The 17435-nt window shown below is 53.8% G+C and overlaps 1 protein-coding gene across 2 annotated transcripts in view; it reads left to right on the top strand.

The window, feature by feature from the left end:
• Positions 1–17435, top strand: part of STX18 (syntaxin 18) — a 107155-nt gene that overhangs the window by 88214 nt on the left and 1506 nt on the right. The window contains exons 6-10 of one of the 2 annotated variants that reach the window (XM_081058288.1): positions 83–198; positions 4930–5018; positions 13685–13743; positions 14836–14905; positions 16890–16970. In XM_081058288.1, the coding sequence (XP_080914414.1) occupies positions 83–198; positions 4930–5018; positions 13685–13743; positions 14836–14905; positions 16890–16970 (415 nt within the window). Of the gene's footprint in view, positions 1–82; positions 199–4929; positions 5019–6435; positions 6671–13684; positions 13744–14835; positions 14906–16889; positions 16971–17435 lie in introns of those variants that run through there. The other variant, XM_081058289.1, reaches the window with a different exon arrangement.

The raw sequence follows: 17435 nt of genomic DNA, 5'->3' as shown, positions 1-17435 counted from the left end.
GGTCCCAGGTGACTCCCTTCTGTCATCAGATGGAATCCTGTTGCCTAAGTAAGTTATATGATTGCTAATTATTTGTGTTTAGATCTAAGCTGGAACCAGAAGCAAATACAAAGTCAAGAGAATCTGTGTCTTCTGAGCAAGTTTCGCAGGATCCTGCAAAAGACTCTGAAGAAAAACCCGTCACTGAAGAATGTCCAGGTACGAGTTCAAGTCCAAATCTTGCCTTGCATCTCTTCCTCTGACATGTTGGTAAAACAAAGCAGAAAAGGAAGGCACACAGTCCCAGACATCTGATGGTGTTTGTACTCACGCAAAGCAAGGAAACACAGAGGTGGCAGCCTTTTTTCTGTCACAGTTGGGTCTTAATGACTGCCGCTGAGGCAGGGTTGGGGGGCAAGAAGGGGGAGCAGAGTCGGAGCGCTCCCCCAGTCACCCGGCAACCGGCAGGGTCCAGCCAGAAGGGCCTGACGTCGCTGTGCACCAGTGAGGTGGGGACAGGAGACCTAGAATCAGGAGGAAATGTTGGAGATCACTGCTCAGGGAGTCTTGCGTGTCGGCCTCAGGAAAGGTGGGGTGCTGCCCCAGTGATCTCGGGGCGCTGTCAGCAGTGACCCTGCGTGGAGCTGACAGCCCGCCTCGGGGTGGAGTGCGCGATCTCAGTGGCCTCCAGCAGCCAGTTGAGCTAAGAGGACACTGCCAGTCCTGGTCTGTGTGCTCCCTGTGTATATGCTCTAGGGCCCGTGGCTTTCAACAGCTCCTGACATACAGTGGACGCTTAGTGAACAAGGGTCTCTCTCAAGTCTGGAAACATCAGGAACACGCATGTTGTCATGGACCTCTTTCCTGTGTGTCCGGCTGGTGTGGCCACCCAGCTTAGGCTGTGCGTGCTTGGTTTGCTGCATCTCAGACAGGTGGGGGGTGAGGGTAGGGTCTCTGTGCGTAAATGCACAAAGCCAAGCGGGTGGTGTGCTGTGTCATGACATCATGACAGTGGCTCTCAGTCCCACAGGTGTCCTTAGTCTCCACAGACATCACCGCCACCCGTACGGCCTCTTTCTCAGAGGAGCCTTGTGAAAGGGTCCAAGAGGCTGGGTAACGTGGGGGTGTGTGCTGCCTCTCCATCTGATTTAGTCCCTGCATTTTACAAGGGAGGGAATTCAGAACGCATCCTGGTTTTGTAAACCTGTAAGGTGCCAGAGGCCCTTCCCATCGATGAAAACCACTTCGGTGGGGAAGGGCAAGGAGGCCGACATTTAGTGAGCCCCTCACCGTGCTGGGCATATGCTGAGGTGTCAGCAGATGCAGTCTTACTGAGCTGTTACTCTAATCATTTTGTGTGTAAGGAAACAGCTGTTCAGAGCCAAACAAGAAGGGGGGGCACTGGGATTGCAGGTGGGTGACTGTCTTTGTTGAGCCTGAGCCCATCCCCCCGGTGGCTGCCTGCCTCCCAGAGGCCCTGCACACCTCCTCTCTCCACTGGTCCCTAAGGAGGGAGAACCCCACATTACCCGTGAAGTAATAGGGCTCTGCCTTTCCTAAGACATCGAGATAGCATATGTAAATTCACCTGTGCCGTATAAAGCGCATCCATCCATCCATCCAAGAAATATCATTAGGGCTGATGAGCATGGGGAAAAGCCAGTGTGGATTTTGGGGCCCAGCTGAGGGTAAGTCTGGGGAGAGAACTGGCCAGTCTGCCTTTGCTGGGCCTGAGCCCACACTGTGTGCTGGGGACACGGTAGTGGGTAGAAAACTCACTACCTGCAGCCTGGTGGGGAAACAGGTGTTAGTGGGATAGTTACATAAATGGGTGTGCAATGCCTGTGTGCTGTGAAAGACAGGGCCTGGTGCTAGGAGAGATTCGGCCTGCCGGAGAGCTGGGAGACCTTCGCATTTCAGTATACCCAAGAAAGATACACAGATGGCCGTGAGCACATGAAGAGGTGCTCAACTCATAAGAAATCAGGGAAATGCAAGTGCAAACTGTGATGAGATACTGCTGCCCACCCACTACAGTAGGCAGGAAGAAAAAGGCAGGTAACAACACGTGTGGCGAGGGCGTGGGGAAGTCAGAACCGTCACACAGGTAAGAGCTGTCCAGGCAAAGGACCGGCCAGTGCAAAGGCCTGGGAGGGAGAGGTGAGCTTGGCATACTCAGACACGTGCACGCACACGCGCGCCCACGCACACGCGCGCCCACGCACACACAAGAGGAGGCGCGCCTGAGAGTGGAGTACGAAGAGCCCGGAGGTGCAGGCAGAGAGCCTGATCCTACAGGGCTGTATAGGCTGTGGTGAAGGCTTGGCTTTGATTCTGCGTGTAGTGAAAAGCCCCTGGAAGGTGTTTGTTTTTTATAGTTTATTTTTTTTATTTTTTTATTTTTTAAAGATTTTGTTGGGGAAGGGGAACAGGACTTTATTGGGGAACAAGTGTGTTTTTCCAGGACTTTTCTCCAAGTCAAGTTGTTGTCCTTCCAATCTTAGTTGTGGAGGGTGCCGTTCAGCTTCAAGTTGTTGTCCTTTCAGTCTTAGTTGTGGAGGGCGCAGCTCAGCTCCAGGTTCAGTTGCTAGTTGCAGGGGGCGCAGCCCACCATCCCTTGCGGGACTCAAGGAATTGACCTGGCAACTTTATGGTTGAGAGCCCACTGGCCCATGTGGGAATTGAACCGGCAACCTTTGGAGTTAGGAGCACGGAGCTCTAACTACCTGAGCCACCGGGCCGGCCACCCTGGAAGTTTTTAAGCTGAGAGTGACAAGGTCTGGTTCTCTGACTGCTGTGTGGAGTTGGAGGGGAGTGAGGAAAAGTGGAAGCAGGTGGACTTGTCAGGCATATGTCGCAGTGAGCAGTCCAGACCAGGACAACCGCATCTGTCATTAGGGACACAGTGAGGGATGGAGGGAAATGCTCAAAGCCCAGCCATAGCCACAGCCTCCAGGGAGGTGGTGAGAGGTGCAGGACCAAGGGCAACCAAGGATGACTTCCAGGTTTGGGGCGTGCACAGCTGGGTGGGCTGAGATGAGGATGGCGGAAGGAAGATGGGGTCTGGCAACAGGGCTGGGCTGAGCAGGCAGTGAATGGAACCGAAATGCTAGTCTACTTGTGTTAGGTTTCAGGCGCCTGCTGGATATCCAGGTGGAAACAGTGGGTTAGTTGTTGGAGTGAGCCTAGGGCTTGGGGCAGACCTCAGGGCTGGAGACGTTTGGGAATCATGGGAGAGCAGCCGTTGGGAGCCATGGCCTGCAGCATCGCTAAGGAGTGCATGGGGGTGAGGGGAGAGGCCTGCACCCACCCGACTTCCTGTTGCGACGCGTTTGCTGGGCCTTTGACAGGTCACCTCTATCAGACCTCGACGTTGGTGGGGTCCAGTAGGAGACAGGGCTCTAGGGGGGAGGAGCTAAAGTGCAGAGGCGCTTACCCGAAGAGTGTCCTAAGGGAAACTGCATCCCTAAAGGTGCTGTAGCCTGTCTTCTGTAAATGTGGCTTTATATATAAATTATATATTTCTTTTATTTGTGTGCATATTTATTATATAAAAATTATAGATACATGTCTTTTATAAATATGAAAACAGTTCTGGCATAAACAGCCATACAGCCATTTTTTTAAAAAACTTGGGACAAGGTCATGGAGTTTTTGTGATAATGTATCCCAAATAACCATGCCCTGTACACACGGTCTGCCTGACCTCCTTCCCCTAATCGGTGTTATCAGTGTGTTCTTTTCCCTTATCAGCCTCAGAACAGAAGCTCTGAGCTTTTGCCCATCTCCAACGGCTGAGATCAGCTATGGGAAATTTACTGAGAAAGACAAAAGACAAGAAAAGACAAAGCACATTGGCCCTTGGGTACTTGACCCCTCCCCCCCCCGCCACAAGCCCAGAGGCACCCTGAGACCCCGACCCAAAGTCACTTTTCGGAGCTGAGACCACATTGCCATCTCCACTCCCCTGCGCCCACCTACACAGTCCTGGGTGGCACTGCCCTATCTAGGAGCCTGTGCCATGGGTATGCGTATGGATAAGCCGACACATGGTTATGTGACCACGGCCAAAAAGTTGTCCAGATTAAAATGTTCGTACACCGCCAGCCAGATATCTCTGTGAGAGCACCCCACATGAACACAGCACGGCCACGCACAACGTCCCATCATGCCTGTAAAAAGCCAAAAGAACCGAAGGCTTATCGGGCGTTTCGGCTACATAACGAATAGTGTGTCCTTACAATGGAACAGTATGCAGTGAGGTGCTCTGTGGGGCCCACCCAGCACAGGGTGACCTCCGAGCTAGTTAAGCCAAAAAAGCAAGTTTTAGAACACTGTTACCCCTGAAATCCTTGAGTAAAACAAACCACACAGACTGTGTATCGTATCTGGGGTGGGGTGAGGGGAGGCAGGTGGGTGCGTATGTTCGTGAAGGTGCTTGGCTGAAGTCCGTGAGGTACAGCAGTAACATGGTTACTTCCGGGAGAGGAATGGGATTAGAGAGCGGTATTTTCTGTATTGTTTACACACGTATAACTTGTTTTTACAATGAAAATACCCATATATTTTACAATCTTCACAAAACGGGGGGGGGGGGTATATGTGGGTGTGTTCCGAGGTAAAGTACACATGAAGGCTGGTCCTGACGAGCGTCCATTGGTTTGCAACCACTGCTGAAATCACTACAGTACTGAGCGTGTGCCTAGGTCCCCTCCCACTACATGCGCACACGTATGTGCACACACAAATGTACGCACACGCACACGCTGGTCTTCACATGTAGAAGAATTGTGCTGCCACCCCTGAGTATTGGCCAACAGATAAAATAGTCAAATGCAGACAAAGCTATGAGAGCTTCGTGTTGATCACGTGCCGGCATCCTCAGCCAGCCTGCCCTCAAATGAGTGTTTTGCCTTCTGTTGATTGATTCATTAAATTTTCTTTCAACAGAAAAGATTCCAGCCGAGGCACACCCAGAATTGGGAACCTGGGGGGATGGCAGAGTTGAAGATGAACTATCCCCCGAAGAGATACAGATGGTAAGGTTATTGTCTGCCTACTCATTCATTTGTAACTCGTTTTAGTGAGAATGTTTCACTGAGTTGGGGGTCGTCCTAAATGAGTGCCCTGGCCCTGATTTTCATACCGAGTTTTAAAAATTATAGATAAATATTTTAGATATGATTGTCCCACCAGATTTCCTAATTCTTGCTGTGCTTTTCATGTATTTTAAATTTGCAGCAGCATAATTAAAGAAGAAATTGCGTGGGAATAATTTTACTAATATTAGGTATCTTTTTAGTGGCAGTAAAATGTCTTCTAGACTAAATGGTTTTATAATTGCTGCACTGGTGCTTTTTGCTTGAATTGCTGGTGTTATGGTGATGTGAATGGTGCGTACATAAGGACTGAAAAATGCAGAGTAACGCCTGAACTGCTACTCTCACCTCCTGTTAGCTCCCTGTCCTCTAGTTGCCAGTTGCTGTGGTCCATCATCTCCAGGTGAGTTTCAGAAGGAAACTGATAGATTTGGCAGGCGCCCCTGCCGGCTCCTTCAGGGCAGTCTCTGTGCAGCGTGTCTAGATATGGGCCTGTCACAGTAGCTGGGGACAGACGTTTCCTAGAGCTGCCCTCGCATGCCACTGTCTTTTACCTATAGAGCTGAAAAACTAGCTCCCACACAGCTTTCTGGGTGGCTGGACCCAACCAGTGACACCTTAAATTTGCAGCAGTTCACAGGAGACAAAACTTTTTCATGCTCATTTTCTCCACGGTACTCCTAATCACACTAAGAGGTGGTGGGGCGTTACCATCTTTTTAACGTTGGCAGACAGTACAGTGTCGTGCCCAAGGTCCATAGTTGGTAAGAGGTAGAACTTCCCAATAATCAGTTGGTACATTTCCAGTCTAGGCTCCTGATCAGGACAGTCAGAGGTGGACAGCCTTGAGCCAAGGCTCAGCCGACTGAGAAAGGGATCCAGTGTTCTCCCCCCTGCGACCCTCACAGACCACGGACTCTTTCTCTTCACCATTGTCTTCATGTCTTGGAGGAATCACATGTTAGTCCTCAGACATGCCCTCCCTGGCCACCCGTGCTGAAGTGGTGCCCAGCCACGCTGACCCGTGCCCCACCTTCCCTCATCCCTCCACGAGAACACAGGTGCATGAGCGTGGGGACTTTTCTGCTCCCATCGCCGAATTCCCAGAGCCTCCAACAGTGTTGGTTACTGTTTGTTGAATGGATGAGTGGCTTTGATGAGTATAATATAAAAGCTGTAGGTTGTTTTCAGTGGGAAAGCAGGATCATTAGTAGGAACTACTGGAATATTCTATCTAGTTTTAAGTTACTACTATTATTATTTGTACTCATGAATGCCTTCTTTATGCCAAGCCTTTTAAATGTCGTCTTGTGTAATCTTCATAACAATACAGTGAAGTAGCAATTCTCTCTCTTAGGCAGTTGAAGAAAATAAGGCACAAAACCTCCAAAGCCCTCCCAGGTTCCCAAGGTCACAGAGCCAGACTGTAGAGCAACTGAGCCACGCTCTGCCCCAAGCCCTGGCTCCAATCCTGTGCTTTGTCACCGTATCACAACTCACATGAGTCCCCCGTGGGATCTGGTGGTCAGGGTGAGTGTACCTGCCCAGGAGCTGTGTGACAAACTGGTGTGGGCAGCCTGGCAGAGGAGTCAGCCAGCCACTCGGGACCCATGGAGTGGTACTGCCCGCAGGTCTGCAGGCCAAGCCCCGCAGGGGTGGCCGGGGGCTGCCAAAGGCAGACAATTGGCTCCATTCCTCCTCCTCTCCAGACTTCCTGTTTCTTCTCCAAGCCACCTCACAGTGGGGCTAACCCTGAGTGAGCTGACCCATGGGTGCATGCGTCAGGGCACCAGCACACAGTGGGCACTTGTAATTGTGTTCCCTTGGCCTTTCTTTTTCCGAGTGACAGAGTAGCAAAGAGTGGCAAAGGCGAGCTGTGCCCTACAGAGGGTGAGGAGACAGGGCATTGCCTGGGCTCCTGGGTCATAGCTGCGTGTGTGCAGGGGAGGCCTGTGGTGCCTGCTGCCCCTGCAGCAGGCTCAAAGGTCATGTGGCGTGGAAGCTGCTACTCAATTGAGTTTCATATTTTATACAGTTCGGTTTCACAAATCTTTATCCACCCAGATGAGTGGTGTCCCCTTTAAAATCTGTCCCTTAGAAACTCGAAACTGATTCTAAACTATTAACCTGACTTTCCTAGGACTTGCTTTGGGGGCGGGGGGAGGGTCCCTCAGAGCCTGTGGTACGATCTTTGGAATAATGAGCAGAGCTAGCTTTGTCTTTTGTAGACGAGAATGATCCTGAGCTCAGGAAGTACCTTGGACGCCTTGGAGTGGCCTGCCAGGCCCCGCCTCCCTGCCGGCTCCTCCCCTGTTCCAGAATACACTTCTGACATTGAGCCCATGCTCAGTGCATGGCAGACCCAGCAGGCGGGGCCCAGAGGGCAGCTGGAGGAGACTGCAGCCTGGGCTCCAGGTGGCTGCCACCGCCCGTCCAGTAGGGAGATGGCGAGGGCTTGGCCAGAGAGCGGTAGTGCAGGCAGAGATGGGAGCTGTTCTGGGGCAGCAGACTGGCCGTCTGGTCACTGGAGGGCAGCAGGCTGTGTGGAAAGTGTGAGGAAAAAGCCTGGAGCTGTCACTCGGCTAAACGGTGCTTGGAGTCAGGAGAAGGGAGGCAGGCGGATGGTGGGCAGGCTGGGGCGGTCCAGCAGGGGACGAATTTCACTGGACAGGTGTGAGTCTCAGGCGCCCGGGGGACATCTGTGGAGGGGTCTGGTGGGCACTGAGATCTGGGGTTCCGGCCGGAGGTGCGAATGTGGGAGATGGCTTATTGCTGGCCTTTGAAACAGCGTGGACAGGGGAGAGAAGAGAGGGACCAAGGACATCACTCTGGGACACTCCACTGGAGGGCAGGTCGAGGCGGAGAGGCCAACACATGGAGCAGAGAGCAGTTAGAGCATGCTCCTTCTTACAGACAGATGACGGCAGAAGTTTCCTAAAATCTCATCATTTTTCAATTTATACAAAATAATTTTATAATGAAAACGATGAGTCATGTTCCCCCAAATAAGGAAACACGGCCACATGTCTGTGTGGGAGATAAAAATGTGTCTAGCACAGTCTCTTCATTAGGAATGAATGCATGTATGTTTAGGCAGAATTTACTTTTATGTGGGACTCTTTATAACACACTGCGCTGCTCTTTACAAAGGAAACAGCTAGAATAATAATAGCTTGCCTTTCTCCTGTAGGCAGTGATGAGCCGCAGGGTTTTGTTTACCTCCGCAGACATGTGGCCTAGAAGCCTCTGCGTGGGTGTGTGGAGGGTGGACCAGAGAGGAAGGCTGGCGCGAGTGCATCTGTGACCAGCTGATGTGGGGGCCCAGGAGAGGAGGGACTGGACACGGGCTCTGGGACGAGGCAAAGTCCGTTATGAGTCCTCTTTGTATGACTTACTGTCTGTATAATTTGGGGCAAGAAAATTAGCCTCATTGAGCTTGAATTTGGTAACAACCCACAGAACTGTTGGGAGCACAGGACAGTGTGGACAGGCACCCGGCGGCCGCTCCCCAAATCCTGGCCCCTCCCGGACACACTGTGGCCCATGCGCGCCCTGCCCCTGTCACTGCACACGCCCAAATGTAGCTTAGTTAATGCCCATGACAAATACCCGGCCGTCTCCTCAGACTCTCCCTCCCTCAATGACTATTGATTGCTGCACCTCACGTCATCTCACTCTGCTGTCCTAACTGAGTCACCGTCTGAAAGCACGCCAGTGGCCGTCCCCACATAACGGCGTCGCGCCCATTATTTCAGCCTTGCTGTGTCAGTGACTAAAGTGGTCAGGACCAGCAAGATCGCCCTCATTTTCATTGTGTTACTGCCAGTGGGTTGGGCAAAAGGGCTGCACTGTTAGTACTTTTATGACAAGCTGTTTAACGTTCAGTTAACTTCTTTCTTAATTGGGAATAACAGCCAAGCACCACCACATCTTATAGTCTGACTAACCGAATCTTACGTAAAAAAAACCTAACTCTGAAAATGAAGAGAAAGAAATACTACACTGTTGGTATTAAATTGGAAAGTGTTGTAGCAAATTGTGGTCATAATTCATAATCACTGTTTTGGAAGTTTTCCTCGGGGTAAAATAACAAATTAAGCCCTAAATAGCAATTGAATTCATTATTTCACCCACAGGAGCAGTTGTTACAGGTTCCAAAATGGCTGCCGAGTATTCTATGATTTCCACGATAAATCTCCATGTATAAGCCAGGATGCAGGTATAGCGATGCCTCCGAGTAATCTAAGCAGACTTCTGTGGTCAGGCCGGGCCACCACATTGTTTCTGATGTTACAGGGAGAAAAGGCCTCCTTTCTAAGCCCACGTGCCCGTTACTTGCCTCCAGCGAAACCACCTGCATTTATTGACGTGTTCCTTGGGATGATTTTTAAGGACTTGAATGTGACTTCTGTTCTTAAATATGCATGAGAGGTGTCCTTAGCCTTTGTCCCTGAGGTGGCCCCGGAAGCACCAGGTGGCTGGCTGGCAGGGCTTGCCGTCCGTGGCCACCACTAGCGCACGCACTGAAAACGCGAGAATTGATAGAATCCGGGGGCCACACAGGCGAGAGCCGGAGTCTAGACCCTGGGGAGGGTCCAGGTTCACAGGCAGGGCTCAAGGTCAGGGTCACAGAGCCCCGAGTGTGAAGGTGTTCGGAGCAGAGCTAGCAAGTGGGGAAGAGCCCAGAGGGCCTGGGCTGGGTGTTTCTGAGCAGGGGGCAGCAGGCTTTCTAGGGCAGCCCTGCGGCCACCTGCCCCGTGGGTTCCAGCCCCAGGGGTTCCCAGGTTTCTGGTTCATTAGCTGCTCTTGGCCCTTCGCAATGCAAATACTTCTTCTGGCCTCATTTTGTACTCCAAGGAGTGATTTCCTTTTTAAAACTTTGGTAAAGAGGATCAGGTTAGAAAAGGATTTCTGTAATAACGTATTTGCAATGTGGATTTGTATCCTTCACACCAGATTACAAACCCTTTTGTGGGGGCCCTATTTGAAAGTCTGACTTTAAATGGAATAAGGCAATTAATATTGCCTAACACATGTAACACCGTGTGCCAGGTACCGCTCTGAGCACCTGAGTGGCTATTAGTTTATGCCACCCCAGGGGGTGGGGCGGTTGCTGGCCCCATTTGCAGAGCGCTCTCAGGTGCTGGACTTATGAACATGATGCCTGCCGCTTTGGCTGGGACCTCCGTCTGCGCTGAGGGAAAGCGCTGTCCTTTTGACGTGAGGCCTGCACAGCAGAATGGGCCGTGGGAGGGAGCCCAGAACCGCGGCCAGCTGCTGTCATGCCTGTGGGGCCTGCTTGCCCGCCTTACCCTTCTTCTAGACCTCTCTGCCCCCTTTTCAATGACTGACACGGATGGATGAAGTGTTTCGTAGCCTGGGGCAGGTTTGCCTTCCCGCCACGTCCCTCTGTCCCTGGTGCTGGCCATGGGTGTCACACCTCTCACTCAGCATCGAACCTTGTGACGGTCCCTGTCTGTGTAGGGATAGACACCAGCAGCTGCAGTTGCCAGTGAGCCCTAGAAGAGGACGCTGTGTGCACATTTCTTGTGACAGAGAGGGAAGGGGGCTTCAAAGCATTTAATGATTCATTTGCGTATCTGGAATCAGGCTCCCAGAGTATATAATAGTAGTTAACATTTAGTAATCGCCAACTGTGTGCTGTGCACTTAAATAAGCTACTTATGTGTATTAGCACATATCTTACTCCTAACAATGCTATTAAGTACTATCCCATTTTAGTGATGAAGACAGAGGCACAGAAAGGTTAAGTTCCCACCCAAAGTCACACAGCTTAGACGGTGAAGGAGCCATCCCTCCCACCCTCAGCATCAGGCAGAAAAGGATAAGAGTCACCACATCACTTCACAAAGAGAAACCGACAGGCCACATAGGCCAGTGACTTGTCCAGGGTCACCCAGGGAGTCCCCATGAGGCCCCTGCACAGCCAGCGCCTACCCCAGCCACCTGCCATTTGTTTGGCTGCTCTCTGTCTCCCCTACAGAGGAGAGGCGAGGTGTAAAGGTCTGCCAGAGATCAGAAATCATCTGAAGGCTGCTGCACGTGGACGTCAGCAGCCTGGTCACCTAATCTGCTGCCTTGCCCTTGGCTGTGGGAAACAGATTCTTTTTTTTTTTTTAAGATTTTACTGTGGAAGGGGAGCAGGACTTTATTGGGAACAGTGTGCACTTCCAGGATTTTTTTTTTCCAAGTCAAGTTGTTGTCCTTTCAGTCTTAGTTGTGGAGGGCGCAGCTCAGCTCCAGGTCCAGTTGCCGTTGCTAGTTGCAGGGGACACAGCCCACCATCCCTTGTGGGAGTAGAACTGGCAACCTTGTGGTTGAGAGCCTGCGCTCCAACCACCAGAGCCATCCGGGAGCAGCTCAGCTCAAGGTGCCGTGTTCAATCTTAGTTGCAGGGGGCGCTGCCCACCATGTAGCTGAGAGCCCACTGGCCCATGTGGGAATCGCACCGGCAGCCTTCGGAGTTAGGAGCACGGAGCTCTAACGGCCTGAGCCACCGGGCTGCCAGGTTTTGTCTTTAACCCTCAGTCTCATTGTAACACCTGCCCGGAGGGAGGGAGGAAGGGCCTCTGGGTTAGCCTCCTGGCCCCTGACCAGCCTGTCCTTGGTCCTTAGAGGCATTTGTTTCTCCCACTTCCTCCAGGGCCCGGGTACTTCTCAGGTGGCACCAGGAACTGCGGCTTGAAGGAAATCTGAAATCTGAGCCTGTGAGCCCGGCCTGGTGCTGCTCACCTGAGGCCCTCGAGTAACAATTACTGAGAGGCCTAAAAGGAAGTGCGGCGTGAGGCTACATGGCCTCAAGTTGGGGAGGAAACAGAAGAGCTTTGTTCCCAAGGAAGATTCCAGTCGTAAAGCAGCTCAAACCCCTGGTTAATTTTGGCCAGCAACAGTTTCAAGGCATAAAAAGACTGTGGATTTAAAAGGGCAGGGCCGTACTTTGTCATTGGAAAAACTCAAAATGCCCCCTGCCAAAAAAAACAAACAAAAACACCTGAGTAGTTGCTGAGAGGGTTAGCCAGGGTAAATTAGCACCTACCTGCTGAAGTAATTGCATTTTTCCTTAAATACTAGACTCTTAAGTACCGGTTGAGTTGACATTTAACAGAGCTGATACTTGCAGACTCAGAAGTGAAATCATTCTCTTACTAACCTTTCTGGTGCCTAATTCGAAGGGCCATGCAGCACTGTGTCAGCAGCCCCGAGGCAGCCTGCTGGGGCCGAGGTGGCACTCAAGGCACTGCCCCAGCTCTGCCGCCCTTCCAGAAGCTCTGCCACCCCACCGCTTTTCTACCCAGGAGGTCTGGGGTGGAGCGGAGGCCTCTGTGTTTTGTGGAGCAGCCAGAACTGAAGTGCCAGGCGCTCCCTGTGTGGGACTCAGGGTCCAGAGACCCCACCACCCAGAAGGGAGGACAGGTGTGAGCGTGCATGATGGAGTCAGGTGCCGTGGAGCGTTCAGAGAGGGGCTGACAGAAAGTGACTGAATCTGCCCTCATGGCCTCCTCACTAAGGTGCCCATGCTGAGGGCGAAGACCAGAGGTGTTCCCAGCCAGGGCTAAGTCCATGCCAGGCCGAGAGCCAGCCTGTGCAGGGGTGAGGCGGGGAGCGCATGCAACGTCCACAGAGAGGCGGGCAGCGGCCAGAGCACGGACAACACCGTACCTCAGACCTGCTACAGGCTGGAGGCACAGGGCCAGCATGGACAGTGCGGCGTGACTTGCATTGCAGATCACGCTGACCGAGGAGCGGAGGACGTGGGAGGAGAGACTGAGGGCAGAACTCAGACGATAGCGAAGGAACGAGCACAGCCAGTCTGCCAGGTCAAACTGGCAGGCAGGACGGGAGGGCGCCAGCCCGCCGTGCCTGGAGGAGAGGGGGAGATGAGAAGGGCTGTTCAGGGGGCCCTGCCCAGGGAAGTGACGCCTCCCTGACCCCCCAGAGGAGGGCTGAGGGTGGGCAGGGCCGCGCAGGAGTGAGATGGGCCAGGGGGTCCTCCCGAGTTCCCAAACCATGTCCGTCCCCATTGGTGCTTTACTCAGCGAGTGACCAGATCTTGAGTCAGACTGCGAAGCCGCCGGACAGCAAGGACTTGCTTGTTTGTCCCCCCGCCCCAGTGCCTGGCACGGGGAATGCCTCGGAACATCTCTGTGGGTGCAACGACAGCTATCGCAGGTGTGAGAGAAAGGACGTGTGTGAGGCTTTCTGTACCAGAGGCAGAGAGCAAGGGCCCGGGGAGCCCGGAGGGGGGTATGGGCAGGATAACGGGCCCCCTCTCTAAGGCTCCGCTGCACTGACCCCTCGCCCTCCTCCGCAGTCTCACAATCGCGGCCCACCAAGCCGGCTTGCACACTTGCAGCTCAAGCCCCAGGCAGCCCAGCTTTGCGGTGCGTTTTTATTTTCTTCCTAAAGTGGGGATGTGTTCTCGCTTAGTGCTCAGGGTCTTCCGGCAATGCCGTGTCACCCCACTCGTGGAGGATGGACCAGAGGTTTCTGGACAGGCGCCTTGCTGGACGCTTGCCTTTGCCTGCGTTGCTTTTCAGACTTGAGTTCAGTATGATGTCATCCTTACTGTGTTTGTTTCCTCGCAGTTTGAGCAAGAAAACCAGCGCCTGATTGGTGAGATGAACAGCCTGTTTGACGAAGTGAGGTATGTGCAGGCCCTTTGAGAGCTGATGGCCTGGTTTATAACTTTTCCGAAACTGGGGACATGCTTCATTCACTTTGGTGCCCAGGCATCCACATACGGCTGTTGGGCCAAATGCAGCCCCCACCGAGCCATTGCGGGGGGCAGGGAAGCTGGCCGGATCACTAGCCCCTCCACCGGAGCCTGTGGACGGGCACACACCATGTGCCACACCACCCAGAGGGCCAGTCAGTGACTGCAGGTTGCACCCAGTATAATTAGCCCCACCACTGGGGGGGCTGTTCACATTTAATTCCCCTACGGTGAAATGGGGGGGGCCTTGTGAAGGATGCTGCCGCCTGCAAATGGCTCCACTGGGGTCTCTCTGCTCCCTCGGCGACGCACAAGGCAAGTGGCTGCGGTCACTCACAGGAGCGCTGGCCCTGTGCTGGCGCACTCGGGGGCCTCTTTCCTGGGAGTGTCTGGAGCCAGCCGGCAGGAAGGCCCGCAACCCCTGTGCATTGTGGGCGCGCCCCCGGTGAAGTGAGTCCTGCCGCTGCCCTGAGTGCAGGAGTCTCCCTCGGACAGCCGCCCACTCCTCCCTGGCGCTGCCCTCAGGTGGCCTCCTCGTCCTCCCTGAGACAGCTCTGTCCCACACGCTCCGCCTCACTCCTGTCGCCACATTTCCTCGCCTGTCCCTCACCTAGGCTGAGAGGCGTCTCGGTGCCCCTGACACAGCTGGGAACACGCCTGCTGCTCCTGAGCTGGGAGCTCGGCTCTGCCCACAGCCTCCTGCCACTTGTATCACTGCTCATGCGGGAATCGCAGTTATTTTCAGCCTCCCTCTCTAGGCACCCAGCACCCCAGCCGCCCTCAGGCTCACCCATGCTGCACCTGACATGGAAAACTCCAGCACTCGGTGGCTAGACGCAGATGTATTTTCAAACAGTCAGAGGACTTTTTTCCCTTCCTCTCTCACAGATGACATGGTGTCCTCTCCCTCTCATGCCTTCACTTAGAGACAGTTTCTTTAGACATGTGACAGTCCTGTTAAGATTACCAAGTACTAATGGTTACTATGTAATCTGTTGTGGTTTTTTTTTTTTTTTTATGAAGGCAAATCGAAGGGAAAGTGGTTGAAATTTCTAGACTCCAAGAGATATTCACAGAGAAGGTTTTACAACAGGTAAGGAAAAAAGATGTTGGCTTACGTTTTAGCTTTAAAAAGGACTATACTAAGACATGAGGACATTTCTCCTGATGTCTGCAGCTGTGCCTAGGCCTGGCGCTGTCGGCCAGTGTGCGTCTGGAGAGCTCCTGGGGGAAGCCTCTCACCCCTGGGGCGGCCTCTGCGTGGGGGGTGGCAGCTCTGCACATGGACCCACGGCCGACACAGGGAGGAGGGGGCACGTAGATCCCGGCTCCTGCAGGCCGCAGTACGCTGGGCGGCCGCCGAGCCTCAGGTGCCCATTTGTGTCGAGTGGCCTTGGTGGGCTGCAGGGTCATCACTGTTGACCACACACGGAAAGCGCCAGGCTGGTGCCTGATGGGGAGGAGCCTCTCCTCAGTGCTCACAGGAGCTCACACTCGCCCTCGCACGACACCCGCTCCCTACCACCTACTGTAGCGTCCTCAGGAATGCCACTGTTCTCCTAAGTGGGTTTGCAGTTCTGAAATTATTGCAGCCAGTAACTGGCAAGTCTTTACAGGCCTGCTCAACTCCCCTTTTGTTTTTAGCCTCCACGGACTGTGGAAGGCTTTGAAAGACAAACTCACTTTCTGCGCTGTGTTAAACTGGGCTAGTTGGCTTTACTCCACTCACTAAAGTCCTTGTGAACCACCCAGCCAAGGGAATCACTGTAGATCAGGTATGTAAAGCCCAACAACACGTGGAAGGGGCTGTTCTAGTAGGTGTTTGCGCTTAGCCTTCACTTAGAAGCCTGGTGGCCCTGAGGTCCGCCTGATGCCCAGGACACTTAAGGTACATGCCTCCCTCAGAGCACACGACTTGTTTCTAGAAGCAGCCGAGTGTGGTGGAACACTCAGGGGCCAGCGGAGCCTGACAGACCAGCTCCCATCAGTGTCCAACCTGGGCTCGCCATCACACATCATGTGACTTGGGGCTGTCCAGGGCCCTGTCCCCTCAGCAAAATGGGCCGATGTCCCCGCCTCGCTTAGAGCCAGTGACAGGGAAGTGCCTGACAGACGCCTGGCACGCCGCGGGCGCTCAGTATGTGTGAGCTGTTACTTCTAGCTGTGGCTGTGACAGACCCGGATGTTTTCCTGGCAGGGCCGGGAGCCGCTGGCACAGGGAAGCCCAGCACCGTATATGTCGTGGGTGCCGTGGAATGCTCGGAGGTCCTGGTTGTCAGAGCAGTGACAGTCATTTTACTTTTCTGACCTGGCGGGCGCTCCTACACTCGGCCCAGCTCCCACGGAGCACCGAGGGCCGTCGACAGTTGATTGTCTAAAACCTCAGGGTGCACACTGCCCGCCCCCACCCCCACCCCTAAAGGAAGTGGGGGAGACACCGCTGCTGCTGAGTCCGGCCTGGCCTTGTCACTGCCTGTGCAATGGCGGGCGCTTACTAGCCAGATGTTCTGTGTGTAAGAGCGGGATCCCCTATTTCTTAAGCTTTCCAAGTGTTAGGAGTCTTTTCTGCAAACATCCTGCAGCCCATTTTGATATTTAGCCTGTTTTTAGAGATACAGTGGCGAGACAGCACTGTTGTGAAGCCAGCGTTTGTGTTTGAAAGCACATGCATTTGAAGCTTATGTCTCTGGACTTCATAAAAGAGAGATGAGACCAGAGTAGAAGCCCCTGGCGTGTGGTGGCTGCTCTGTCATCGGCAGCCCTTAGGTGTTTGTCCCTCACTGTCCTGCGAGTGGCACAGGAGAGGTGGCAGGTTGGGGCCCAGGCACTGGGGTCCATTCCCAGTGCTGGCCCTGGGTCGCTGTGTGACTTTGGGCAAGTTACTCACCTTCTCTGAGCCTTAAGCTTCCCGTTTGTAAAATGAGGCTGTTGCCTCCCTGTCGGGGTGCTGGGAAGATCCACGGGCTCCTGCGTGTGAAGGCCCGGCCCTTAGTAATCATATCTGCTGTCCGTATCATGATGTGCGCTGGGGCGTGTGGGGGCGGGGCTGGTGTTTAGCTGCCCCCTTGTCTCCACAGGAGGTCGAGATTGACAGCATTCACCAGTTAGTCGTAGGGGCAACTGAGAACATCAAGGAGGGCAATGAAGATATCAGAGAGGTAGGTGCTCGCAGGCCTGCGTCAGACTTGGCATGGAGCCCGGGCAGGAATGCCCGCCGAGGGCCTCGTTGGGGCCGAGGCTATGGGCTGGCCCCACACCATGTGCTGCATGGTCACGCTCCCCACCGCCAATCCCAGCGCCCCACTGCTCACTGCCTGCAAAGCAGCGATCTGGGGTGTGGGGGTGCTCTTGGCAAGGGTCTGACCAGCTCCGGAAATCCAGGGGTGGGCATATATGGAGGCCAGCAGCTGACTCCACTGAGAGCACCTCGTCTCTTGAGTGCGGCCCTCTGGTTTGCGCTGACGGGAGCTGCTGCGGGGGACACCAGCCAGGGTGGATGCAATGAACCCACACCTGGCCGGGAGCGGCCTCTGGGGGCCGGATTCCCCGGGGGGCCGGCAGGACTGCCCAGTAACGGCTGAGCAGGCGGGGAGATAGCGCCCAGGTGTCTTCTCGGGGATTTT

The sequence above is a fragment of the Rhinolophus hipposideros genome (genome assembly GCF_964194185.1).
Source record: "Rhinolophus hipposideros genome assembly, chromosome: 1".
Taxonomy (NCBI): Eukaryota; Metazoa; Chordata; class Mammalia; order Chiroptera; family Rhinolophidae; genus Rhinolophus; species Rhinolophus hipposideros.
Note: the sequence above shows the minus strand (reverse complement) of the source record. Positions and strands in the feature narration are given on the sequence as shown.